The sequence below is a fragment of the Xiphophorus maculatus genome, chromosome 21 (genome assembly GCF_002775205.1).
Source record: "Xiphophorus maculatus strain JP 163 A chromosome 21, X_maculatus-5.0-male, whole genome shotgun sequence".
Taxonomy (NCBI): domain Eukaryota; kingdom Metazoa; phylum Chordata; class Actinopteri; order Cyprinodontiformes; family Poeciliidae; genus Xiphophorus; species Xiphophorus maculatus.
Window position 1 is genome coordinate 5,475,079 of NC_036463.1, and position 27,762 is coordinate 5,502,840.

The 27,762-nt window shown below is 37.9% G+C and overlaps 2 protein-coding genes across 14 annotated transcripts in view; one reads left to right on the plus strand and one right to left on the minus strand.

The window, feature by feature from the left end:
- Positions 1-20,102, plus strand: part of abi1 (abl interactor 1) — a 50,613-nt gene extending 30,511 nt beyond the window's left edge. The window contains exons 4-12 of one of the 13 annotated variants that reach the window (XM_023326535.1): positions 2,776-2,790; positions 4,718-4,821; positions 5,493-5,636; positions 9,829-9,920; positions 11,396-11,542; positions 13,745-13,993; positions 15,234-15,320; positions 16,323-16,505; positions 17,532-20,102. In XM_023326535.1, coding sequence (XP_023182303.1) covers positions 2,776-2,790; positions 4,718-4,821; positions 5,493-5,636; positions 9,829-9,920; positions 11,396-11,542; positions 13,745-13,993; positions 15,234-15,320; positions 16,323-16,505; positions 17,532-17,707 — 1,197 coding nt within the window. In that variant the 3' untranslated portion in view covers positions 17,708-20,102. The remainder of the gene's footprint in view (positions 1-2,775; positions 2,791-4,717; positions 4,822-5,492; positions 5,637-9,828; positions 9,921-11,395; positions 11,543-13,744; positions 13,994-15,233; positions 15,321-16,322; positions 16,506-17,531) is intronic. The other 12 variants (XM_023326536.1, XM_023326539.1, XM_023326538.1 and 9 more) reach the window with 12 other exon arrangements.
- pdss1 (decaprenyl diphosphate synthase subunit 1) lies at positions 20,048-27,762 on the minus strand. Its single transcript, XM_005805734.2, has 11 exons — positions 27,582-27,762; positions 26,536-26,624; positions 26,325-26,457; positions 25,526-25,656; positions 25,171-25,312; positions 24,143-24,254; positions 23,955-24,064; positions 22,866-22,946; positions 22,684-22,797; positions 22,516-22,596; positions 20,048-21,209 (listed from the first exon to the last, which is right to left on the minus strand). The coding sequence occupies exons 1-11, from the start codon at positions 27,735-27,737 to the stop codon at positions 21,069-21,071; spliced, it is 1,290 nt and encodes a 429-aa protein (XP_005805791.1). The 5' UTR covers positions 27,738-27,762; the 3' UTR covers positions 20,048-21,068.

The window sequence follows — 27,762 nt, forward strand, 5'->3', positions numbered from 1 at the left end:
ACACTCAAAGGATGCTAACCATGCTAATATAATATGCTTAATATACACTTTAAATAGTCAATCTGTTCATTTTACAGCAGTTAAATCACTTCAGTCGGGGCGTTTTGTAAATCCAGGGACATCTAACATCTAATTTTAAAACCCTGACGTCATCCCAGCTGGATTCCTGAATGTCTCGCTGACGAGATTGAACATAATCTGACAGGAGGAATAAATGTCATTATGTCACCAACAGAGCGCCTTACAGATGAACACTACTCCTGAACAGATACTTCAAACTAGGGTTGAAACGATTTATCGGATTAATCGTGATGAATTATTAAATTGAATAATTTAGTGGAGTTATAGATATAAAAAAGGCAATTTAGCTGAATGAACAACACAGTCAGAGCTGTGATTAAGCCAAAAATGCAACTTTTTGTGCAATTTTGCATTAAAAGTGTCATTATTTACCAAATGAAACTTCATAATAACAGTGGCAAAAATTTATGAAGACTCCTTCATGTTCATAACAGCATTATTTCATATTTACGACAGTGTTATGCCAGTGTTACGCACTCAACTTCAAATTTAAAGTATCTTATTCAAAAAGGAATTGAATTATTAGTTTATTTGCATTCTTTAATGTATTTCGTATAAAAAGCTTTGTGGTTAAAGTAGAACATCTGCAGAATGTGCCCGTTTCTTTTATCCGATTGTCAGAATAATTGATTATGAAAATAATTGTTCGTTGGAGCACTAAAACATGCAACTAAATGTGTAAACAGTTGGATTTTTAAAAAGTTTTTCTTGTTCTTCTCTGAAAGTGATGCCCACAGCAGGAAGTCTTGGGCCTCAGATCCTTTATCTACTGTAGATGCCCTGTTGGTAGATATAATGGAAATGAGCTGGATTGTTTCTCTTTCTTTTAGCAGCATTTAAGCGTTTGGTTTCCTTTAACAATAACAAAGTCCAAACTGCATTATTTAGAGATTCACCAACTTTCCTGTAGCTCTGCTTGATTGCAGTTTTTATCCAAACTCAACATGCCCAAGTCCTGACTAACCTGATATCGATCACTGAAACATTTCCACACTGATTCAGCAGAACAGATGCAGCGTTTCCCATTCAGATGAGGCGCCGCGGTTTCTGAATTTCCACCATGACCTAGATAGTAAATTGAATCTGTTTGCGAGCTGATGGAAGAGATTAATCTGAATATGAAATCTGAGTTAAATCAACTGAGTTAAATGGCTTTATTTTTCTGAAAAGAGGCTGATGATGCCGCAGTTTTGCTCCCAGTTGGGTCTTTTTATCGCACAGCTTTCTGCAGAGGCCACCAGGGAAGCTGCATTATAGATGAGCCACTTGACTCTGTAGCAGCATTGGCTCGCCTCGATACCAGGATGTAAACTAAAGCTGCCAAAGCTGTGACAATTAAACATTATTTTTGGTCTTCACTTGGAAATAGAGAATAGAGAAACACACTGATTCTCACTTTTCATTTTGAAGTTTTAGATGTAGGTATTTTTTAGGCCATCATCATTAGTTTTATTTTATTTTATGTTGTGATCTTGTGACAAAGCTGTCGGCTCCCATTGCTCAACTTTAAAATCGATCCATCAATAACAGTGGTATCAATTATTACTTCCAAGAACTATGAGTTGTTGTGTAATGTCTGAATTTCTTGTGCTTATGTGGAAATTGTTCACACAGAAAGAAGTCTGATTGTAGATAAATTTAATATTTAACATGAACAATCACGCAAAAAAAAAAAAAATCAGATTGGATCAAAAAATCTGAATTTTGTGAATGAGGATATTCTGATTAAGGAAGAAGCTGAAATAGACAAGAAAATCTGGGTTAAATATCATTGATATCATCAATAAAGCGTCCAATAATATCTCATCGGCATGTTCTCCTTTTTAAGGGGTTAAAGAATAAAAACGACAAACTTTTGGTAAAGTGTTCAACCGTCAAGTTGTTTGAAATGGAAACCGTGACCTTGTATGATCTAGAGTCAAACCTCTTTAGGATCTCCATCTTGCTTGTAGTTTCCACAAGTCAGAACCAGATGTGGTCCGCACCACAGAACCTCCATCTTGGTAGGCTAGCGCAGCGCAAAGCATGGATAAACCATGGCTTTGAGATCAAGAAAAAGAAAGTATATGGAAAAAAGGTTTGACTTTATAGTTGTACTTATTGTTTATAAGTTAGCTAGAGCTAGTTTTAAGTTGTCATAGCAACTCCTTAGCAACCGTCAAGACGGTTACAGATACCTACCAAGATGGCTGTCAGCTACAACCATCTTGTTGTAGCTGACAATAACAAGATGGTTGTTCCCGTAAGTGTGACGTCACATGAGAACTACAGTATGTATTGGTGTTAAAAGTGGCTAACTTTGAATCATTCCACTCTGCAAACTTCCTCACCAAATTCTTGCCCTTATTAGAATCAATTATATTTTTGTTTACAGACCAATAAAACATTTAATCATTTTCATATCTGATCGTCTGCTCACAGGTAAAGTCAGGTTAGCTGAAAACCTTCTGGTTCTGCTTGTAAGACCTCTTGATTAGATAGTTAGATTTCTTTGGAGTTTGACTTTAGGGACTTGGAATGGTTCTGGGTTATTGGACCCACTGTGTTTTCCTCTGATTGTGTAGCATGTAACTGCTGACCCTCCCTAGTGTTGCAAAATGTTGACTCAGTGTAAATAAGGAATTACATGGCTATGTTGACATGCCCTCTTTCTGTTTCTCTGTTTTTGCTCATATTTTCTTCTTCCATGCTAAGTGGCTAAAAGCCAAGGTAAGTGTAGTCTGTTATGTGACCCGTTTTGTTTAGTCCTCTATTTGTTCCCTTTCCCATCAGATCCCTGTAAGTGTGAAGTAATGGTGTTGTTTCCCATGTTAACCAACCTGTAGTCCTTCCTGTGGAAAAACAAAAACATCCCATAGTACCCACCTTGTCTCTTTACCAACCATGTTGTAAATTAGCTGTAATTTAGGACTTTTCCACCATAGCTGTTTCAATGTTACACTTATACTGGTGCTATAAATTCAAAGCAGTCAGTAGATTTGATCCAAATTGGTCCAGTTTGCTTTGTTTTAATTGATTGTTGCTCTCCGTAAACCCACCTCTAGTCCATGTTTTAAAAATCATGACCTGTTTCCTGTACATGGCTTGCAAAGTTTTGGTGTGGGTCATTCGCGTAACTTGGTTGCTTAATCCTTTATGGACGATTGATGCTAATTAGCTACGTAACTCTTTAGTTGTGAATAAACTATTGTAACACATTGTATCATTGAAACATGGTGGCCATTCACATGGTTTAATTTTGGGATTAGCCTTTGCTTAGGACTGCGTTGAATATCGTTTGGTTTTAGCTTCTGTTAAACACTGTTACTGTTACTATAACTTTACTATAGTGTTATAGCATTAGCTTCTGCTAAATACTGTGTTGCTATAGTGTTACCATAGTGCAGTAGCATTAGCTTCTGCTAATATCATGTTGCTATAATGTTTCTATGGTGTTGTAGTATTAGCTTCTGCTAAATACTGTTGCTATAGTGTTAGTACAATATTTTAGCATTAGTTTCTGCTGAATGTAGTGCCTTAGCATTGCTATACTGTTGTAGTATTAGCTCCTGCTAATACTATGTTGCTATAGTGTTACTACAACATTTTAACATTAGCTTCTGGGGCATCTAGTGTTGCTATAGCATTTTTAGCATTACCTTCTGCTCAGTGCCTTGTTGCTATAGCAACTTAGCAATAACTTCTGCTAAATAACATATTGCTCTAGTGCATTAGCAGAACCAATATTTATGATTAGTGCTTTCGGGTTGGCACAAATGACTTTTTCTTTTGCAATAAATAACTCTCAGATTCATACATATGCCAACTGCATTGACACCACCTGGTGGCCAGAGTGTGAACTACACTTGGTCCATGGAAACAGAAGGGCTTAATGAAATCTGGTTGATAAACTCAGTAAGTAATCTTAACCCTAAATTTTGTTGTATAGTGAAAAAGGTTTGCGAATGTCTACTACAGCTGACATAGCAGAATAGACATGTGACCAACATTCTAAAAGTTATTTCTAGTTTGGCGTTTGAAGCTTTTTAGTGTCAGCAGGCAACTAAGGAATGGAAATAAGCAATTTGTAAAATTTAGGTAAAGAGAAATGCTCAAATTTGTCCCTTTATTGAGTCATTTTGCTCAATTAGTGATTCAGCATTCCTCTGGACTTCTGATTTAATTTCTAACTTTCTGATCCAGCCGTTGACAAAACTGCTGCCTAAAACAAAGTTGGTGCTAAGATAGAAGCCAATGGTTTGCTGATGAAAGAATATCGGCTGCTAAGGAAGCATGAGTACTAGCTTAGCACTGCAACTGGTATGGTGGGAGAAAAAAATAAAATAAAAAAATCTAGATCCTGAAAAATTCCTTAAACGTTTTGTAGTTAAGGTAAATCTTCCAGGCTTCTCAGACAGCTCAGATACATGTCAAAAATGCAATAATTTCTTATGTTTTTCAATGTAAATCCAGATTACATGCTTAATTAAGGTACGCTGTTTCGTGAGATTATGTGACCACAGTTCAATACCAACAGAAATACGCCGTCTGAGCAGCCTGCAACATTTAATTTCATTCACAGAAGTCATAATCATCCAATTTTGTCTGTAGGAGTTTTGTAAAATGAAGCAACTGTTTTGTTTTTCTTCCACCACAGCAACATGGAAACAATCAGGCCGTCAGAGCGGGAACGCTGTCCAGGACCAATCCGCCAACACAGAAGCCGCCCAGTCCACCGATGTCGGGGCGAGGCACGCTTGGGTAAGACGGCCTGTCAAGTTTCCTCAGAGTTGGGCTGATCCTTTAATTACAGAACGGTTAACGAGGACAAAGAGGATTAGTTATTGTAGCATTTTTGTTGTTTTTGTTGGCAACTTATCCCTCTATTTAAAAAGTTATCTCAATTTCTTTGGCTACTAATTTTTGTGAATCTTGTTTTTTTGGGGGTTGAAATCATAATACAAAAAAATAGTGGTTTTTAATAAATATAATTGGCTTCATATATTTGATTGTATTGTGAGTCATAATTATACAAACACTCCTCACTAATATTTGGAAAAATGTCCAACAGCATTTGTTTGTAGCCATCAGCAAACTTAATTTATATAGCACAAGACATATTAAACATTATTTTCAATAGTTAATCAAAAGAAAGTTAACTTTTTAACAAATATTTATATTTAAATAAATATTTGTATATATATGAGACCATACGTGTGACAAGCCACAATAAATTACATTTGTACACCAAATTCCTATTTTTTTAATTGTAATTTAGAAAAATTTAGTTGTAATTTGTATTTTTAGCAATATCAATATAAATAAAATACCAAAATAAAATGTGATTATAAATGTATTATATGTTCAATATTTATTTGATGTTTTGTTTTTTTTTGTATATATATATGTATATATTTTTGTGGCTGCTGCAGACGCAACACACCGTACAAAACGCTGGAGCCGGTGAAGCCGCCTACGGTCCCCAACGACTACATGACCAGTCCGGCCCGACAGGGCGGCCAGCAGAACAGCCCCGGACGCACGGCGTCGCTCAACCAGAGGCAACGCACGCACAGGTACGTGAGAGAGGGACTGATGGACTCACTGGATGTTCCAGTACTGATGACGGTCATGATTAACTCCCTGCTTTCTTTTCCATTATCACAACGACCCGGCTCTCGGTTGATAAGATCCAAATGTATAATATATCACATTGAGTTGTTCCTATTACTGTCATTGTTCTGACTACAACCTATGAGCCTGCCTATGGGGCTAAATTGGTGCCGTCAAGTTTGCTAAAAAAAGAAAAAAAACTAATTTTGATGCTGGAAAACAAATATTTGTAACAGAAAAACTGGGGGAAAAAACATGAATCTTTTTTTTTTATATATATATAAAATTGAAACTGAAAAGAAATTTGAAAAAAGACAAATAATTAAAAAAATTATTTTGCTGAAACATTTTTTAAAAGTTTCAAAATAAATACAGTTAAGCTGGCATACAGTTTTTTTTGTTTTCATTGAAGCTGAAAAATATTAAACTGATGAACAAAATAATCATTTTGAAGCTGAAAATACTTCGAAAATGAAAAAGCACAAATGGATGGTTGCATCTTTGCAAATGGTTGCAAAGATATGAATAATAATTCAAATTATTTTGAATTATTTCAAAAATAATGTTAAAGCTGAGACTGTTTTAAAACAGAAAAAATGTTCTAAAAAAATGAAACTGAAAAATAATTCTGAAGCTGGGAAATAAGTTTGAAGTTCCTCAAAAAAAAAAATTTGTTTAATTTGAAGTTGAAAAAAATTGAACTGAAAAAGAAATTTAGAAATAATTTTGAAGCTGAAAATACTTTGAAAATGGAAAAAACGTTTTTAAAAAATATTTAAAACTGAAAATTAAAAACAAAAAAAAAAGAAATAATTTTTTTATAATTGTGAAGCTGAAAATTTTTTCAGAAGCTAAAAGTTTGCATACTGCGGTCAAATTCGCAAATTTTGACCACAAATGAATCCATAGAACAAAACTCATGATTTTTAGTATTTTACTTGCCAATTTTAACTACTTAAATGATAAACGTCATGAATAAAACTAAAATATCCCAAAACGTATAAAAGAACAAACCTCAAGTGTGATCTTAACCTTTTCTGTTCAGAAAAAATGCTGCCAGAGTTTCACTGCTGTGTGAAAAACGTCTTCATGTCAGAAAGTTTTAATCTCTTCATTTGCCTCAGCAGCTTAGTGCACGTTCACACCTCTTTCTCTTTTTTCTGCCGCACAGAAATAAATCCTGTATTTGTCTGACGAGGCTTGAAGTGGCCCTTACCACAGTCAGAATCTCTGTTATTAATATCTGTAAAAGCCTCAGATATGAAGGGCGATTTGATCTGAGGGGAAAAACTAATGCTGCGTGCAGAGCATTGAACGCTGCGGCTGCGCTTTCATTAAATTTGACTTATGAGTGAATGAATCGGTCTCATTAGCTAAAAAGCCATTTATGCTGACTGTGATGGTAAAAGATACCTCACAACTTCCGTCTCTTTCTTCTCCTGACTTCACATTTTTGGACGAAGAACAAAACAAATGTGCAGAACTTGTGTCTACTCAGCGTTATTGTTGCTAAAGTGTTGCCTAAAGCTGCTGTAGCTTGTTTAAAAGCCTGATGCAGTCTAGCCCCTGCTAATATGACCACCATGCTAGCATGATTCGATTATGCTGGCCTGGGATCAGTTGGGCTTATTCAGCTCATCAGTCTCAGTCAGACTCAGCTGAATTTAAGCTCCTGTTGGACCTTAATGTGTAGCGCAGCAGCCATTATGGTGTCTGATATTATTGCTGTTGGAAAACAGGACTGTTGTTGTTGTTGTGGGAGAGAAATGGCTACCAGTGGTTTGGTACAGACGGCTCCACTCATCTGTAGGTTTCTGCTTTCTGGACTGTAGAAACAAAATGTTCATAATGAGAAACTGAATCACCATCATGGATACAGCAACACTGATTCTGATGAAGGATCCATCCATCCAACCATCCGTCTGTTTATCTATCCACACGTTTATTCATTCATCCAACCATCTGTCTGTTTATCCATCCATCAGTCCATTTATCCATCCATCCATCTTTCCTTCGGTTTTTGTATTTTTTGAGTTTCTGCTCTGTCATCTCAAATCCCCAGTTTGTCACTGCAGATGACAGTGACAATCAGATGACAAAATCCTTCTTTTTTTATTGGTTTAAAGCTCCAATATGTAACTTTTCATTAAATATATGTTGTTGTTTTTTTTTTTACATGTTTGTTGAAAATGTCACCATGTTGTGACAGTTTGCTTTGAGACAAATACTCTTGTCAAAAGATCAAGGTCCCCTGCCTTCTCCCAGTGCTAAATGGTGCTAAATAGAAACAACCAATCAGAGCCAGGAGGCGGATCTTAGTGCTGCCAATCACAATAACTTCCTGTTTTCTCTGCTGTACTCCTTTTAACACAGTCTGTCATGAGTGCTCAGACTAGTTAGCTTAGCTACCGATGACGGTAGATAAATAATTTTCCTTGTTCAACAGCAAGTTCTTTGGCTTTAGCACATTTATCAGTGAATACATGAGGGTGATTAAAAAAAGTTATTTGTTTTTCTGAAATGCCTTGAGATGACATGTTGTGAATTGGCGCGATATGAATAAACTAAATTGAATTTTAAAATAGCTGTGAATTCTGGGAATTTGAGTCTGGAAAAACATGTAATTTTGAGTTTTTAGTGATTTAATTAAGGTAAACTTTCCAGGATATGAGAATCTGCTGACTTTACGCTTTGCTCTCGCTGCCGCAAGCCTAATTTTAGAGGCAGTGACCCTTTTCTTTGCGCGTTTAGAGCCGCGGGGGGGTTGATTGATGCGAGTCAGACAGGAGGGAGGGGAGAAGGGGATAAAGAGATGTAGTGGCGGTCGGTTCAGTGGGACAGAAAGAATCATAAGAGTCCAGGGAGACGCGTAAGGAATCTCCTCGAAGAGTCGAGCTGCGGTCACCAGGGTGAGAGGCAGCAAGGGTCAGCCGAAGTGCAGGGATGAAATGGAAATGTTTGGATGTTGGGTTGAAGTTAAAAAAAAAAATCTGGGATCAAGGCCAGGCTGAAAGAGAGAGCGAGATAGCAGGAGGGGATTTAGCTTGCCAGACTGCTGATCTAAAAGCCCCGAGGTGAAAGGCAGCGTGTAACAGAGCTGACACACATTCTCCAATCAGATGTCCTATATTTTATCAAGGCCAGCGCTTACTGTACATCTAACCCTGCTGCAGTCCCGTCCTAAAACAATAAAGACGCCAAACTTCTGTTCTAAATCCAAGACATATTCTGTTTATTAATGTTTTTAGGGCATTTATTACTAAAAGTTAATTCAAGAATTAGTAAATGTAGCTTTATGCTGGAGAAAATGGGTGATTATAATTTTTTTTTGGGGGGGAGGGGTATCCAGTCATTTTTGACTACTAGGCACTTATTATCCAAAATTCACATTTTGAACGTTTTTGTTTGGTTTCTACTGCTTCTAAAAGCAATCCAAGCGCTTAAAAAAAACATGCAGCCATTTTCTGGCAGTAAGTTAAATATTTTTTGGTGTCTTGAAAATTAGCCATTTCAAAAACTTTCAAATGTAACGTCACAAATCAGCAGGCTCCAACCCGTTACCTAGCAACCCTAGGGAAGCCCAGCCCGTTACCTAGCAACCCCAGGGAAGCCCAGCCTGTTACCTAGCAACCTAAGCCTATGTAAATCTAGAGTTCCAAGAAAAAGAAAAGAAATGGTAGATGTGTCAAAATTTTAGTTCCAAACGGTTAATAATTACTATTCCTATGCCTGATGATAAATTGTCCCAGTGATTATTGTGATAAATTATAATATTGTTGTTTTGAGATAATTTTTTAAGTAATATATGAAACCATAGTAGTTCTCCCTTTTCAAAGACCAATAAACTTTAATTTTGTAAAAAAAAATCTTATCTGGAATCGGAAGACATTTTAGATATCTAAAATAAAACACGACCTAAAACAACAAATAAAATGGGAATAGAAACCACACACGAGCAAAATCACAAATAAAATGGATTACGAAGTCTAAAGAAAATTGTCATCAGAATGGAAATGATCGGGCTCATTTTAATTTCTGACACGATTAACTTATTAATTGCTTATTGCACCATTATTCAACATTTTTGTTATTCTCTGCATGTACATAACTTTCTGAATAAAAAGTGGAATTAAATTTGATTTTTATTTTTTTCAGTGGAAGCAGCGGGGGAAGCAGCAGCAGGGAGAACAGCGGCAGCAGCATTCCCATCGCCGTGCCAACGCCCTCCATTCCCAACTCTGGACCAGGTGAGCACCACCTGACCCCTCGGGTCACCGTCCCTCTCTCTCTCCACTGCAGAGAAACCTGAAACGAATAAATAAACAAACCCTCGGTTCATCAGGATTCAGTGTTTTTCTTCACTCTGGTGGTTTTTAAATGCATAATGTTGATTTTTAGCCTATAAAAGGACTTTAGGACTTTATTCAGCACAAAGCTTGTGTTCAGCAGTCGGGGATTATTAAGACCCATTGTGTTCTGGGCGCAGCTGCTTCCCTATCCCCCTGGATTAATAGGCCAAGCTGTGAGAGGCCTATTTAGCTAAAGGTCCACATTACTCCCTGTTCAGCTCAGATGTTGGTTCTGGTGCTGCTCACCTTCCTTTTTGACAGTACTGCCTTAGTCTGGCTCGGTGTTACCATGGTGATTAGATCAGATGTTTATTTTTTTGGTGCTGTGGGGAGAAAATGAAATCGGCATCTCCCTAAAGAAGTTGTTCCTTCAGGAAAGTTTAGTGGCGGGAAAAGCTGTGGTAGAAAAAGTTGGACGAACAGAGACGTCCGCAAGCTAATCCCATTTGAAAACTAAACGTTACGAACAAAAATATGTTGGTAACGTTACTAGTGAACCAGAGAACACTGCAAAAACACAAAACTAATCTTGGTACATTTGAACTAAAACAAAAATAACTCATGAGTAACTTTTCATCAAGATATTGGAGTTTGTTTTCAGTCAATACTGATTTAATACTGATTTTTTTTTTTTTTTTTTTTATTAAAATACTAGATCCACTGCCATATTATTTTACTTATAAAAATACATTTTTCCAGTGTTATAAATTAAATAATCTGCCAGTAAAACTAGAATATTAAGGAAATATTGACTTACAACAAGCTCTTATATCTTTCTGAAAAGTTGCTTATATACTAATTTTGTTTTATTTGAACTGTAAAAAAGCATTAGAAATATACTTGCAGTGAAAACAGTTCTGACTTTGTAGCGACACACTGTTTTTCCTTTCACTAAGTTTTCCATTAATAGGTTGGATGTGTCGTTTGTTGGAAAACTGTCATAAAAAATTTTCTTCCCTTGATTTTGTTTTTTCAGTGGTTTGATGCAATTTCATATATTCTGAGCATCTTTATTTGTTATCTATAAGGTATTATCAAAATTAACAGAAAGCATCACTACATGTTTTTTATCTTAATTAGTGAGTTTTCAGTGATTTTATGGAAATCTATTTATTATGGAGATCAACCTGCAGTCTATATTTACACCATGACCTTGGTGAAGGCTGGTTTTCTGCAGATGAGGCAGTATTTTTTAGGCTTCTTCTTGCAGCTTCAGGATTCACGCCGCTCTCTACGCCGCGAGCCGGTTGCCGCGGAAACGCTCCGTCGGCATCCGAAGGCTTCCCAGTGGTTCTGATGTTATGTAACGGAGGTGCAGAGGTTCCTCTCTCTCTCTCCGTTCCCGCTTCCAGTAACGCTAATCCCTCTTTCAGTCCCGTTCGTGCCGGCTCCTCCGGGAGCCCCGCCGCCTCCTCCTCCTCCTCCACCTCTTCCTCCCCCTGGCGTTCCTCCACCTGCTCCTCCCATGGGTGGGATGGCCCCGCCTCCTCCTCCACCTCCTCCTCCTTATCCAGCCGTAGGTGAGACTAAATCAGCTCCAGAACTTCCTCCGTCGCTGGTGGTGGATCAAGGCTGCGCCGTTCTGGGTGTCTTCTTTACTGCAAGCAGAGCAGATTGTCTTTAATTAAATAAAAACTTTAATTTGGTGCAGAGAAGGTTGGTGATATCAGCCAATCGTATTCATACTTGTCTCCTTTAAGAATCACATTCACTTTTCATACGAAGCATCTCTCCTGTGGTGACGGTGATTTGAATCCCTTTATTGTTTTCCCTTTAGTGCTTTCCAGAAGTTGCATTAATTAAATTTTATTTGACGAATAAACGAGTGATGAATGAATACATTTTATTGGTCAAATAGACAAATGCACAATGCAATGTGGTGAAGTTTAATGGTGAAGTGCAAGAAAGAAGGTAAAGTGCAGCAAACATCCCCACAACAAGGCGTAAAAAATAAAATTACAAGAATGAAGTACAAAAATAAAGACGAAATATTACGAGAATAAAGTTGCAGTAATATGAGAACTCGTACTAATATTAATAGTCGCACTTATATGAGAATAGTCACACGAAAATAGTCGCACTGACACGAGAATAAATTCTGTTTCTTGTAAAAGAAAACGCTGACTAAACGAGGAAAGGTTGAGTGTAATTTGGTGCAGAGAAGTCTTGTGATTTTAGCTAACCATTTATTCTTTTCTCTTTCAATAATCACATTTACTTTTCATATGAAGCATCTCTCCTGTGGTGAAGGTGATGTTAAATCCTGTGTGATTTCCTAATCAACACAGTTATTTGCAATACATGAATTCAGTGTGTTTTGTTGGGGTTTTATGTCACAAACCAATGCAATGTGGTGTGAAGATAAAGTTCAGCAAACATCTCCACAGTGAGGTGTGATGGTGGCAGCATCACGCCAGCATGAAGGGAACCAGTAGACCTCTTAATCCTAACTAGAGCTAGCTAGCTTACAGCGACATCGGTCTTTCAGGAATATTGACTCCAGATCTGAGTGCGGTTGGGTTTATATGTGGGATTTTGTTGCAGCTGTTTGTCTGATACATAAACCAAACAGAATCTGAATTCTGCAGCGAAATGATCACTTGCAGGTTTTCTCCTCTGAATATCGCCGCCCTCTTCCAGCTGTAATTACCTCTGCTGCTGACAGCGCGGAGACGTTTGTTTGTGTTCCTCCGAAGATTAACTTCCTCTGGTCCCGCCCGTTTCCAGTTTGAGAGTTTGTTCTCCTGAGAGATGGAATATTGTGTAGAAATATGAAACAGGAAATGTTTGAGATGCTTTTTGCTCTACTAAACACACCCAGACTGGAATGGAAAGTTATTTTTATGACTGGTTCGATCTTTTGTGCTGCTCCTCTGCTTATTTCTCACTTCATCTCTGCTTCTGAGACACATTTAATGGTCAGTTTCTTTATGTTTGCCTCTGTAACATTGTTTATTTATATTGTTCATAGGGCTGGACAATAAATTAATAAAACAGGATCAGTATAAACAGATTATGCATCTGATATAATATTCAATATGTAGAATATTCACAACTCAAAACTAGAACCGCACAGCATTCTGGGAGATGTAGGCAAAGAGAATGCTGTAGCTGCTCAACCTCTCCTTGCACAATACGCTAATTTACCCATATGCTAATATAAATTTCTTTTTGTATGTCATTGTAATTGTAAGAATAGTACAAGATTTAGAGATTCACAAGAAATAAAGATAAAAGCTTTTTAACCGCATTTTGCAAGATTGCTTCTGAAAATACAAAGTAAGTGTATGTGCCCCTGTACAACAGTCTAGAGTACTAAATTAGTGTTTGATATATAGTCTTGTACAAGTCTATAATCTCATAAAAGATTCTAACAATAAAGTTGTTTTTTTTCTGTGAGACCACCAGAGGGCACATCACGAGTTTGGCTGCATTTCAGATATTTATAACAAAAACCTAATCAATAATTATCGATATCGACTGATAATGAAATGCTTATATTGTGATATGTTTTTCAGCCATATTGTCCAGCCCTAATTGCTCCCCTCAGCTCATCTTCTTGTTCTGTCTAGGTGTTTTAATAAAATGTGGGGCTCTAATCGGTTATTAAAATCTCTCCATAACCTTCATGGTGTTGATTATTTTTGTCTGTTTTTTTCCCTTCCTCTTCCTCCTCCTTGGTTCCTTCCTGTCCTTTCTCCCCGTCTTCTGGGTGTGTCTAGTGGTGGCCTCTGGGCCCGGACTGGGCCCCGCTCCAGTGTCCCAGTTTGGAACCATCTCGCGGCAGATTTCGCGGCACAACCCCTCCAACTCCTCTGTCTCTATGGTTTCGGCCACGGGCACCTACCGCCGGGCGCCTTCGGTCACGTCGCAGTTCTCCCTGCAGCAGCAGCAGCTACAGCTACAGCAGCAGCAACTGCAGCAGCAGCCTCATATTAACGGAGGCACTCCTGGCTATGGCCAAAACTCAAGTAAGGCCCTTCTGTCTCCATCTTTAACACTAAACCCTGAGCTGACACAGAAGCATGAAAGGTCACGATCTTTCAAATCACACACAGTCACCAACTAAAAAAAAGTAACCTCTAATATCCACAAATTTAAAGAAAGAGCACTACTCTATTTTCTTGCTTGGTTTTTTATTTCAACATATTGGAAATCCTTTAAACTTTACCTCCAATCAATGTTTTCAGAATAAATAGGGCTGAAACAATTAATCATGATTAATTGATTAATGAAATCAACTAATTTAGTAATAGTTTAATCATTAACTGGAATATGCAGATTTAAAAGGCAAATCAGAGCAGTAATTAAGCTACAACTTTACAAAAAATACATACATTTTTCATTTAAGATGGGAAAATAACTATTGTAGCTTCACTTGGTTCAAATTCTGTATTTCAAATCTATAAAGCACCTTTTGCTACCTAATTATTAATTTTTTAAAAATGAACAGATCAGCCCTACACTGTATTGACATTAGCTTGAACCGAAAGGCCCGACTGAGTTGATATAAGTACTTTAAATTATGCTAAGTTGATAAATTTTAGGGAAAATTTTTATCTACAAAATGAATGATGTGTTTATTTGCATACTGTAAAGTCACTTATAATGTAATAACATCAAATATGATATAAATTGATAGATTCACTTTTGGGATTATGGATTCTAGTTATGAAGTGAAACAGAATTAAAATTATAGTTTGCATTTAGGTTTTACTGAGCTGTTAAACCTCACATTGATCTCTCTAAAAAAAAAAAAAAAAAAAATTCCGGTATTTAAATGTGTTTTCTTGCTGAAAAAGACACATCCACATGTTGCAGATCTGAATGCTCTCGCCCTTTGTATCTGTCCAGCCAAAGACTTATTCGCTTTAGGGTAAACGTGGAGAAACAGCGACCCCTTGTGGTGAATAGTAACAGTCATCTTTTGTTTTTAAAGGGGAACAATCTGACCGAATTCAAACATAATCCGCAGTTTATCCACCGACCCCAGTGATCCTTGAAATCTCATCACAGCCTGAACTTTTCAACTGTTGCTGAATGTGATCCAGAGATGAAAACAAATAAATAAATCAGAAGAGAAAATGTGACCTCTTTTAGCGCGCTTCTCTGGTGTTTTCTGGGTAGCGGGTTGAACATGATGACTGATGGGCTCCTGTCTCTGTTTTTCGCCTCTCTTCGCCTTCCTGTCCTCTCTCTGCTGGCTTTCAGTGTCTGTCGCTCCTCCTCCTCCCCCCATGCCCCAGCTGACTCCACAGATACCTCTCACTGGCTTTGTGGCCAGGATGCAAGAGAGCAGTAAGTGAAGAGGCGACTCTCGGTTACTTCCTACTTATTTCAGCATTTTTCCGCATGCAAAGTGCATTTTATGACTCTGATGCCTCATTATTGGATCTCTGCAGCAGATTTGGAAAGTTCTGTCCTCTCTTTAAAACCACATACTTGTAGATGCATGCATCGCTTTTTTAGCATTTTTGTAGTTTTGAATAACAAAGATGTATGGCAACTAAGAATGAACTGTCGCCCTCTACCAGTTTCAAACGTATATATAGTTCTTTTTTTAAATATAAATGAATATTAAAACTTTGTTCGTTTTAACTCACGACAGCTTTAAAAATCAGCCGTCGTTATTGGCGCCATGTTTGTAATTTTTCTACGTTATCACTTCCGCTTTTCCGTCACATCCCATCCTCAACATCGTAACAAATCAGTAATTTTTGGTTCAGAAACGCTATTAAGGTTCAAGTTAATGAGCTCGACTGTTTATATTTCAAAACAGAACCGAATAAAGTGCGTCTTGCACTCTTTAGACGGTTTCTCTTTAACCGTTCTGATGGTCGTCCCCGCCGCCATCTTTGATTCTATATCAACGGCCCCGCTTACGGATGACCAGCGGCGCCCTCTGATGGATGGCGGCCAAACTACAACACTAAAAGAAGGTCTAAAATATTGGAAGTAGTTTTAATTTAGTAGACCATTAATCTTAAGTTGATTAAAAGTCACAAGAAAATGGTAAAATAAACTGTTAGACACGATTTAGTTGAAACATAACCTGGGTTCTGTTGAATGTATAAGTAGTAAATAAACGACATATGTGCATGTCTGAGAACATTTCCAGGAGACTTAAGGAATATTAAGTGACTTATATTAATGTCTTGGAGCCTGCTCACCGGATATGAACACCTCTCCCTCTGCATGTTGGTACATTCCTGAATGATTCTGCATGATCCCTCTGCCGCCCTCCTCATCTTGTTTTATAACTATAAAGGTTTTCATTGCTAACTTTTGACTGTCCAACAGTAGCAGACACCCCAACTCCACCACCGCCCCCGCCGCCGGATGACCTCCCCATGTTTGACGAGTCCCCACCGCCACCGCCTCCTCCAGTGGATTACGAGGACGAAGAAGGCACCGTCCTGAAGTTTGACGACCCGTACGCTGACGGAGACCCGCAATGGGCCCCCAAGAACTACATAGAGAAAGGTTGGCTTCAGGATTCCTCTGTTAACATTTGATCTGCAGCTTAGTGTCGTAGATTTGTATGAATATGGGCTGGGATTTGAGTTTGAAAAAGTTTGGAATTTTATTTAAGGGTTTTCCAGGTCTAGAAATGGATGGGAAAGTACTTTCATCCATCCATCTTACCAACTATTCATTCATCCATCCCTTTGTTTCATCCATCCATCAATCAAACCACTATTTCATCCATTCATGCATCATTTATCATCCATGTGTCTATCCAAGCATTCGTTCATCCAGTCATCCAACCGTTTTGTCCTTGCAGCCATTCATTCTTCTTTTAATTCTTTCATTAAAAGAAAGTCCATCAGTCCAGCTTCCATCCAGTCATTCATTAATCTGTTCCTCCATGCATGTATCTTTCCATCCATCAATAATTTTCACAGAGGGCATATTTAAACCCTGACAGCTACAGAAATATTAGTCTTCTTCTTTCTTGCTCTCTTGTCGGCTACGCTACATAGCATTGCCATAGCAACTGATACCACCACTAACGTAACAGGATTAAAAAAGCACGCAAACATTTCCCACACAAAGAACAGAATTCAGTCCTTTACAGTTTTGAGACGATTACTAAGTGATTGCTGTGGTATATTAGCTACTGCTGCGATTAGCTAAACTACACACAGGTGGTTGATTAGCTAATTTAAACATTTGCTCTACTGATGATCTGTCAGAGTCGGTTTGTTGTGACTAATTGCCTTTTGAAGTGACTGAATTCTGCAGCACATCTACATGTTAAGGTTGTCATAGTCAAGCTAGCATAACTGACCGACTTCCCTCTTTTAAAATAATTTTTTTAATTAAAACTCTTTCCTGACCTTATCTAGTTGTCATAATGTGGACAATTGATAGCAACGCGCAATGTTCCATTTTCTTTTATATATTACGTGCACATTTAAGATTTAGCACGTTATGTTGACAACTGGATAGCTGGAACCTCCGGTAGTCATGGCAACGTGTTCATAGCCTCTCGTCCTGCTCCTGCAGTGGTGGCCATCTACGACTACACCCAGGACAAGGAGGACGAGTTGTCGTTCATGGAGGGCGCCATCATCTACGTGGTGAAGAAGAACGACGACGGCTGGTTCGAGGGCGTCTGCAACGGCGTCACCGGCCTGTTTCCTGGCAACTACGTGGAGAGCATCATGCACTACGCCGAGTGAAGCCACCTGGCAGTAACAAGTCCTATTTATTCAGTCATATCCTAACCTGGTGACAGACTGATAGCTGCAGCAGCAGATGCATAGAAATAACCGTATGATCCCGATTTTTTTTTTAAAGAATGGCAGAATGTTTTCTCTTACTGAATGCAAATAATATAAGTGATATCTATTTAGATGGTGTGATAGGGATGGGTGGGTGGCATTTATACATTTCTCCTGAACAAAGATGATCTAATTAAAGAGTTTTAAGATGAGCAAAGGAAAGGAAAGGACCTTCAGGCCAAGTATCGGTTCAGAACATGGGCTTGTTTTTTCGCAGAAATCTGTAAAAACGTCGAACGTCAGAGTGGATCGCTGTTCCTTTGAGCCCAGACAGGAAAACAAACACAAGACGGCTTGATTTCAAAACACTGTAAATGATATTTTAAAGAATCAAAGCATGAAAATCTCATGTAATCTTTTAAGTTTATTTGCCACTTTGCTTCAATTATGTTGTAAATGTTTCTTTTTTTTTTAAATTTGACTGTCGACATCACTGAAGTTTTTACTCTGAAGCCAATTTACAAACTTTTCCATGGGATTTTTCTCTTTTTTGTACATAATCTTAAAATAAAGAAATTGAGTTTTTGTTTTTCATGAATTTGAAACTTTTTATGAAGCATCAAGACGTTAAGCTCATTCGAGATGAGACGGAAGCATCAAGTTTTCACTCAAACTAGCAGCTGATTGGGCTAAAGTCCATTTTTATGTTGAATTGTCATTTCAGTAGCAAAAATCTCACCATTTGCAGTCGTTTAACAATTGAAAATTCAAACCCGAGCAGTTTATTTTACATATCCTTTTTAGATAATGTGCAGCACTGTGAGCCAGAGATTTGTCGACTTTTAAAAGTATTGAAGTATCTCTGCTTTATGGTATTTGCTGGAAACTTTAGGACAAAAGAAGCAAAAATAATTTATCTTTTTTATACCTACTTTTGATTTGGGGTGTCCAAAGTGTGGCCAGAGGGCCATTTGCAGCCCTTTGAATTATTCTGTGCGGCCCTTGTCTACAATTAAAGAAAAGAACCATACAGAATATTGATGGTGATGCACTTAAATCTAATTAAAGTGAGATTTTCACAAATCAAAAATAAATTATGCAGACAAATTAATATTAAAATTAAAAACTTATGCAACTATTCATCTTTTAAGACCCGTTTTGCTTTCATTTTAATTTAATAGCACATAACACCACAAACATCCAGGAAGTTTTACTTCAAAGTATAATTATGCCAAATAAGATGTTTTTTTAAGGATGTGACTCATCACGTTCTTGTAGCCTAAAATACAGCTAAAATCATTTTCTGAAACTTTCTGCATAAAAATCAGGTAGTATTTTTCATTAAGATATTGTGAAATTTGTTTTTTTTTACAATAGAAACAATCATGACTTGATTTAAATCAATTAATTTAGTAATCGATTAATCGTGAACTGGAACACACAACTAAAGATCACTTGCTGAGAGAACACAGCAGTAATTAAGCCGAAAGTATAAACATAAAAGCATTTTGCACTTAGGAATAAAATGTTTGGAAATATGTTCTCAGAACTCACGTGGCATAGTTTTAGCTTTGCTGGGTTCAAATTCTGTCAAAAATCCAGCGCTATCTAGTTATTCAAAGTATTTGTCAACAGATTAGCCCTACATCTTATTAATGTTAAGTCAAGCAGAAAGGGCTGAGTAAATAAACGTATATTTTAAATTGCAGATTAATAATTTGCTACAAATGATCACGCATTCATTAGAGGAATGATATTTAGGGAATGTTAAGTTATTCATTGGCATCTCACTGAATTTCTTAATTTATATATTCTTTTAAAAAGGATTAAGTGGCTAAATGAAAAGCCTGCAGAATGTGCTAATTTTTTATCCAATTGTCAGAATATTCAAGTACTAAAACGCTTAGTTGAAGCCCTAATTCTTCTAAAATAAGATTTGAGTGGATACAAAATGCTTCTTATATTTCTTTCTGCATTTGCTTCAAAGCTGCATGTTTTCTCACCGGGTACTCTGGCTTCTTCCCCGTTTTGTAATAAAATGTAGCAGCCACGCTTTCCTCCATCTCGAATCAGCCTGCCGTCGCTGCTGGATTCAGGCTAACCTGCGGCGGCCCCATCCGACACTGCCTTTAGACAATTCACTCAATAATCCAGGCCGAACAACATATACCTCCTCGGTCTCCTCTCAATAAAACCCGACATCAGGCGTCACTCAGGAATCATCTTGTCGGATCGTCGCAGCCTTCTTTTTATTTTCCAAATTTATGAGTCCAAGTACTGAATCTGCTCATTTGTAGATATATGTTGATTGAGAAATTAATGTACAGTCTTTTATAATAAACGATTATACATATAAGTTTGTTTCTGTGTGATTATTTGGGGGTGGAAGGAGAAAGCAGAAGCTTTAAATAAGTGTTTCACTCCACTACACAGTGCATATTTTTCCCGGTCGATTTTTGACCGGGCCAATCAAGTTCTGAACGATGACGTCGATTTTCTGCGCTGTTTCAGAATTGCAGTCTGTCCGTAGTTTTAGCAGTAGCAGCGGTGAAAGTGAACGAAGCCATTCAGTCCGCGTTGGTCACGCTACCAAATGATTAACTTTAACAGCCATGATGTTCTGCTCAACACTTCTCTTTCCGCAGTGGAGGAGGTTTGCTTACGGCGAAGGCAATTTCCGATAAGCTTCGTGGCTCCGACTTGGCGCATTACGTACGTCACGGACAACCGTTAAAACTTCAGCATTCACGAAGCCAAGCGTGGATTAAGAGGGAGTTGGGTTTTTTTTTCGATCAGACGAAATAAATAACAAACCCGAAACGTAAGCAGTTGGTTTATTGAGACACTGTCGTTGGTGGTAAGGCCTTTTGTTGTTACAGGACACTTAAGAAAAGTTCAGAGTGTAAAACGCACACACACAGTTTGGCCTTTGAGGTTTGGACGGATCCGAAGATGTCACATCCAGACAGACAATGACGGCGATTCCATCACGTTTTGGAATTACAGATTGTTTTCCCCCCAGCATCCTCCGCAGCTCAAAGGGTCCGGTTACCCGTGTTGAGGCGTGTGAGGCTGTTGGTTACAGTACAAGACGAAGGTTTAAGTCTGAGGTGCAGTTTTCCTCTGAAATCACCTCCACAAATCGTAACTTGCCCCCTCCACCACAGATAAAGCGACTCTTAGTATATTTTTTACACGTTGCGAGCCAACAAATCGCTCCAATCCAACCTCCCTCTATGTCTTTGTCCCACATGGCAGCAGGGCAAGTTTGTTCTACATTTAGCTGCCTGAAAAGAGAGATGGACGCCCCGCGGGAGCGTCACTTGTCCCTGCTGAGGACGATCTCCGTGAGCCGGATGAGGGCGTCCCTCTCCGGAGACGGCCGGAGCCGGCTGATCTGTCGGATGGCTTCCTCGCAGTATCGTCGCGCCAAGTAAGTAGTCTGCTGCACGCCGTCACTCTGGAACAGGAAATAAACCTGATTGTTGCTGTAAGTTAACGAACAATGATTTAATCTAACGTTTACTCATCTTATCAGTGACGTTTAATTGATTGGCGGCCATTTTCTTAAAACCCTGAGTTTTGCCATTTAAAACGGACCAACCGTCTTTCCATGACAAAGGGCTAAATTTTTTCATAACATGCTTAATTAAACATTTTAACAGCTGTATAAAATACTGACTGAATGAACATAAATTTATAACAACTGTAGTTGTTCTTGAAGTTATGATAAAACTGCTTTAAGTCAAGACAGTCCGTAAAATCAACCTAACTTATTGGCATTGCTTGTTTCTGTCATGTTATCTGCTTTGCTGTGGTATTATCCTCGCCTTTGTAGCACAAAAGCATTTTCTGACTGAGAAGTTGATGTTGCTTTAAGGTGAAACTAAAGGACCTTGTTTACTGTTTATATTTTAAAAAACAACCCCATAAAGTGTGTTTTCCATCCCACACCACTCTGGACCATTTCGTTCCAATATGCCCAGCAGCCATCTTTGTTTTTGAATTAACGGCTCCGTTTGAGGCTGATTACCACCAGCGCCCCCTGCTGAGTGGCGGTCAAATTACAACACAGAAAGACTAAGCGGACTTTGGAACTCATTTTAATCTAATTAATCATAACTAATTTATTTGCATCCTTACAGCTGACCAATCCTTATTCAACTTAAAACTTTTACTTTCGTTTTTCTTCTACAAGTCAAAAAAGTGCAAATATTTACTTTAGGAAATGTGTTGTAATTTTTAAATAACCACTATTTTTTTTTTCAATTTTGTAAAAAGAAGATGGATAGGTTTTCCATTTGTGGGATGAAAAATGATGTAAAATACTTTTTTTTTAAAGAACAGAGTCCAACCTAATAAAAAACCAGAACTGAAATAGTATTGCTGGTACTTTTAAGGTCATTCTTTGTGGAAATTAAGTGCAAATAAAGCAGGAAAAATGAATCTATCAATTTATCTTGTGATAGTTCATCAAAGTATCAACAATTGTTTCCATGGTTTCCATGGATCAATGTGGCGTCCATAATCAGTTTTCTTTCTTATGTACTGGGAAAATGATTCATTATGAAACAATCAAAACTGGAAAAAAATTAAATGATCTGTATTCTCATTTTGTGTAATAAAAAGAAACTCTATTAAATCAGCTATAAATTACCAAACATCAGGGAGGAATTGGTTGGAAAACTACTTTTTATAAAGATCTTAGTAAGGGAAGTTGATTTATTTCTTTAATGTATCACTTTCCAAACTTTTCACCGTCCTACCTGGAGGACGTACTGCCAGGCCTGATCTACGTCTCCTTTGGAGCTGAAGCGTCGCATGATCATGGCGTGAAGCTCAGGAAACTAGAAACAAGTTTTTAAAAAAATTAAAAATGTCCATTCTGATTCGCTGGCTGTTCTTTAAATGGAAACTGCTTTCTGCTGCCTCACCTGCTGACAAGCGAACAGAACCGGCCCGGTTGCCAGACCCAGTTTCAGGTCGGCGGCCGCTGGTTTCCCCAGCTGCTCGGCGCCCGACGTGAAGTCCAACACATCGTCTACCAGCTGCAAAAACCACACATCAGAACACGACTTTATCATGTTTAACCCTTCAAAAATTGAGTATCGATTACCTGAAAGGCAATGCCGACATTCTTCCCGTACTGGTACGCTATTTCATGGACTTCCGGGTCAGAGTTCACCAGAATGGAAACCTTGAGATGAACAGAAACAGATGACAATCAGTGTGAAACAAAAAAACAGACTTCCCTCAGTCTCTGCATCATTATGATCAGGTTACAACAGGAAACGAGATTAGTTGCCATAGCTACATAGATGATGCTTAGCTCTACATTATGATGTCACCAGGTGACTGAACAAATCAGTGGTGAACAGAAACAAAACTGAAGTTATTATCTTTCGTCCTAAAGAGGAAATATCTAGAATGAGTTCACAGAAACAATCAATCCGGCCTGAAATCCGAGTCTGAACCTTCAGAGTCACATAAAGATGGCTACAAAGTCGGCCTTCTATCACCTGAAGAACATTTCTATTGTTAAAGAACCAACATTGCAAAAAGATCTGCAGAAACTCATCCATGCGTTTATCTTCAGTCGCATTGATTACAGTTTCCGTAAACCATAAAGTTGCGCGAATTGAAATTTCAAAATTAAATTAACTTTATAGAAACACACCAATTTCAATAAAAAGTGTCAGCACTTTTTTCGCATTGCACGAGTCACGTGATTCACAACTGGATGTTACTACTGGTGGAAACGCAGACTATAACAACAGGTAGGAGCATGATGGTTTGATTTTGTTTTAGACTTTAAAATGCTGTTGTTCGTTTATAAATCACTGAACGGCTTCGCATCACAATATACTGAAGATCTGCTGTTGTTGTATCAACCTTCCAGACCTCTCAAGTCTTCTAATTCTGGTCTGGACAAACTTCCAGAAAACTGCAAACAGCTGAAACACTGAGTTCCTTTGAATCAGACTAAAAACACACCTGTTTAAAGTTCTTTTAATTCATAATAACTGGAATATTGACCAACATTTTCATGTGAATTGATGACGATACATGTAATGTTTGCTCCTCGATTTCACAATTGTTGACTATATGATGTTTTTATGATGTAAAGCTCTTTGAACTGCCTTGTTGTTGAAATGTGCTACACAAATAAACTTGATTTATTGATTAATTTATTGAACGTACATACTGCTTTACAGCTGTGTGCCATCAGACTTGCCGTCTTCTTGTAGGTTTTCTCCAGGTAGTGTTTGAATCGCTCGTTCTCGTTCTCCTTGGAGCCGAGCTGCATGAACTCGCCTGGAAGGAAAAAAAAGAAAAAAAGGAAGTGAGTCGAAACTGTCGAAACGACGAAGATGTGGAGCGTTTTGGACATACCTCGCACCAGATCCTCGATGACCTGGGAGACCACCTTCACCACGGCGCTGTTCCCGATGCGAGCCAGCGCCATGGTGGCCGCCGAGAGGATGAAGTCTCCGGCTAAGATGGCCTGGAAGGGACAAAAAGCCGAGTTCAGGTCTTAATTCCTCTTTAAAATCAGAGATTTTTAAGCATAAGAGTATTAAATTCACCTGTGACATAAAGAGAGAGAATGGATGGTGGGAAAGAAGGAAGGATAGAAGGGGGCAATGATCAAAGAAACAAGAAGTCAAGAATGAATGAGAGGCTAGGAAGGAAGTAAGCAACAAAAGGAGCTAACAAAGCGAGTATTGAAGGAACAGAATAAGGATGGAAGCAAAGAAAAATAAAGAAAACAGAAAAGTGAAAAAGGAAAAAAGTGAGCAAGTAAAGGAAGAAATGTAACAAGAAGGAAAAAAGCAAAGAAACAATTGAGGAAGGAAACAATAGGAGAAAGGACAAGGAAACAAAGTCAAGAAAGTAAGGCTAGGGAGGATGAAAGCAAATAAGGATGCAAAGAAAGGGAGAAAAGAAAGAAACAAGCGAGGAAGGAAGAAGAAAAGGATGGGAGAAAAAGAATAAATGGAGGAAGGGAACAGAAGAAAGAAGTAAAGGAAGAACAGGACCAAGTAACAAGGAAGGTAAGAAGAAGGGAGAAAATAAAGAAACGAGCTAGGAAAGACAGATAGAAGTAAACAAAAAAGGAAAGAATGAAGGGAGTGGAGTATGGAAGCAAAGAAAGGGAGATAGGAAAGAAAAGTGAGGAAGGAAGAAGCAAAGAATGGGAGGAAGTAAACAATGAAAAGAAAATTGTGAAGAAGAAAGGGAGCAAGTAAGAAAAGGAAGGTAAGGAGAAAGGAAATGAGTGAGGGAGGATAGAAGAAAACCAGAAAGAAAGGAGTGACAGAATGTACGGAGAGATATGGGAAAGAAACAAGTGAGAGAGTAAAGGAGGAAAGGGAGCAAGAAATAAAAGTCAAGTTTCCTGATTTTCCAGGAAGTCATACCTTTCTTTCTCCCCACACGTCGTTGATCGACTTCTTCCCTCTTCGCTCATCGGATCCGTCGATCACGTCGTCGTGCACCAGGCTGGCGGTGTGAATCATTTCAGAAATCATCGCTATCGTCCTTTGACCCGGGAGCAGATCCCTGCAGGAAGCAGAGAAGAGAAAATAAAATCACACTTTAATGCCTCATATATGGATTTATTACAAGGTAAAGTACGACCTGAGACTTTCCACTAAGCTTCAATGAATGTTTTTTAAGCTGCACAACAACAAAAAACTCAGAAAAAAATATTTAAAGACATTCAGATTTAAAAAAATGTTTTTAATGCAGGAATGAGTGTCTGTGTAATGTTACCCGGCTCTGTTGCTGTGGATGTTCATGGCCCGCGCCATCAGGATGACGATGATCGGTCGGATCGCTTTGCCCCGACCGTCAAAATAATAATCGCAGAGGTACTTTAGCTCCGTTTTAGCCACGAACAGTTCCTGTTAGACACAATAAGACTCTTAAAAACAAACACAAAATACTTTATTTATCCCAAAAAGAAACTAAATGTTGTCATAAATCATCCAAGTATCTTCAAAAACCCATCGTAGATGGAAAGGATAGGAAGTCAGTCAGTCTTACAGAGGCCTCTGACTGAAGAGTGTTGCGAGTTAAATAAAATGTTTGGTTTCAATCTGTTTAATTCTGGGATTATGAATTAATTAATATCTACTATTAGTCATGCGCATTTATCATTTATTGTGATAAATTTCTGATTATGACAAGAGTTCTAATTTATTGTTACCGTAATTATGTTTAAAACCCTTTAAAACTTTCCTTGTTGTCAGGATAATTTTACTATTTTCTGCACTGTTTGTTTAATAAAAGCATTAATAAATACCAATAAATCAGACAATACAGTTACTGTGTAAAATTCACTTCTTTATGTGGCTGAATTTCTACAGGAGCATATTACAAAACAGGAATGTTTTGAGTGGTATTTGTGCTTGTGGGTCTTCAGTTGCTGTGACACCCAGTCACAGTCATTCAGTTAGCTAAAAATGACGCAATAAATAGTATTGCGAAACGTTGTGATAAACATTTAAGTTCATTACTATTTATTATTCCATTATTTTCTCTAAATTGCATGCTAAACTCATCGGCTCACCTTTTTAATGTCGTCATATATGCTCGTCAGGTCTTTCTGCGCTAACGTAAAAGGGTCCCTCAGCTTTGCGTCGCTGTGCGTCGTCCTGCAGCCGCAAGACTGTAGCGTCGAATACAGCGAACTAGAGCGGCGTCTGTGGAGAGAAAAACGCACCGACTTCACAAACGTAAACAAAACGAAGAAGAAGTGATGCTACAGCGGCACAACTCACCTGAGTAACGAGGGATTCAGGTTAAGAGCTTTGGATTTGGTTAAGAGAGGATTTGTGCAGTGGATTTGTGCAGGAAACAGTGGCCTCCTCTGAAGTTAGCAAACATAGTAGAAACATAATTTATATGGCAATAAATAACAGTTATAAATTAAATTCAACATGTACTGTCGTACATCAACATGCATATTATTTTCTTAAAATATATCTGTGTGTAATTACTATATGATCCAAATTATTTTTTTAAACTGAATTACTGAAATAAAATTATGGTTTTATTCTAATTTGTTGGGATTTAGATTTATAAACAGAGTTAAAAGCCTCATTGAAGTTGGAAAGTTAAGTGAAGGGAGAAAATGTGGTAGAATTTTTTTTTATTTTTGTATTTAAATTATCTTTTTTACTGGACTTATAACTACATTTCCTAGAAAACCTATGTTTGGATTTTATTAAATGTGAGCCACAACAATGCAAATTAACACTTGAAATTTATAACTCTGGGTGTGTAATGAATATAAATAAGACACAGACTCACTTCTTGGGTAAAATTATTGAATTAATATTTTAAAAAGGATGTGTGCAACTCTAAAATTATCAGCATCTAACCGGTTAGTGTTTAATTGTTGTATACTTTAGTGGTTTAAAAGAGAATCAAAAGTTGTGTTTATTTCAGTTATTTTAATATGCAATGATTTTAAAATAATTTGTCCTGAGGTCCCTAAGTATCCCGTGTGCCTTTATGTTAAATGAATGAATGGATGAAAAGAGGATTATAATTAAACAGACAGATTAGAGTACGGGTCTTAATATTTATGTCCACAGGTTAAAAATAATGCTAAAATATTATTTAAAAAATCACCTGCAACAAGTCAATACTCATTCGGGATATTCAATCAGAAATTAAAGAGATTATTTTAGCAAACAAAATGTGATAAAACCCTTAAGGAAACAGCAGTAACTTGAGGATCGGAACCATCGTTGAAGGAGGACCGGGCTGACTCAATGACCTTCCCGGGTGTGACAGCACTTCCTGTCAGGTACAAACTCACCTCCTTCCTCGGTGTGGAGCTCAGGGACGGCCTACCCGTAGGGGATGCAGAGGAGTACGCGGCATGTCCGCTAAAACACCGCAGCGTTTCGGTTAAACCGGAGTTCGTAAAGCCCCCATTCAACCTCCGGCAGCACATCCACCAGGACCCCGCCATGATGCTTCCCAGCCCGCGGCGTGCT

Coding starts and splice junctions, on each gene's coding strand:
- pdss1 (XM_005805734.2), bottom strand. CDS start 27,737: ATGGCGGGGTCCTGGTGGATGTGCTGCCGGAGGTTGAATGGGGGCTTT. Junction 25,657..26,324: donor TATATGACGACATTAAAAAG/GTGAGCCGATGA, acceptor TGTGTCTAACAG/GAACTGTTCGTGGCTAAAAC. Junction 25,313..25,525: donor ATCCACAGCAACAGAGCCGG/GTAACATTACAC, acceptor TGCTTCCTGCAG/GGATCTGCTCCCGGGTCAAA.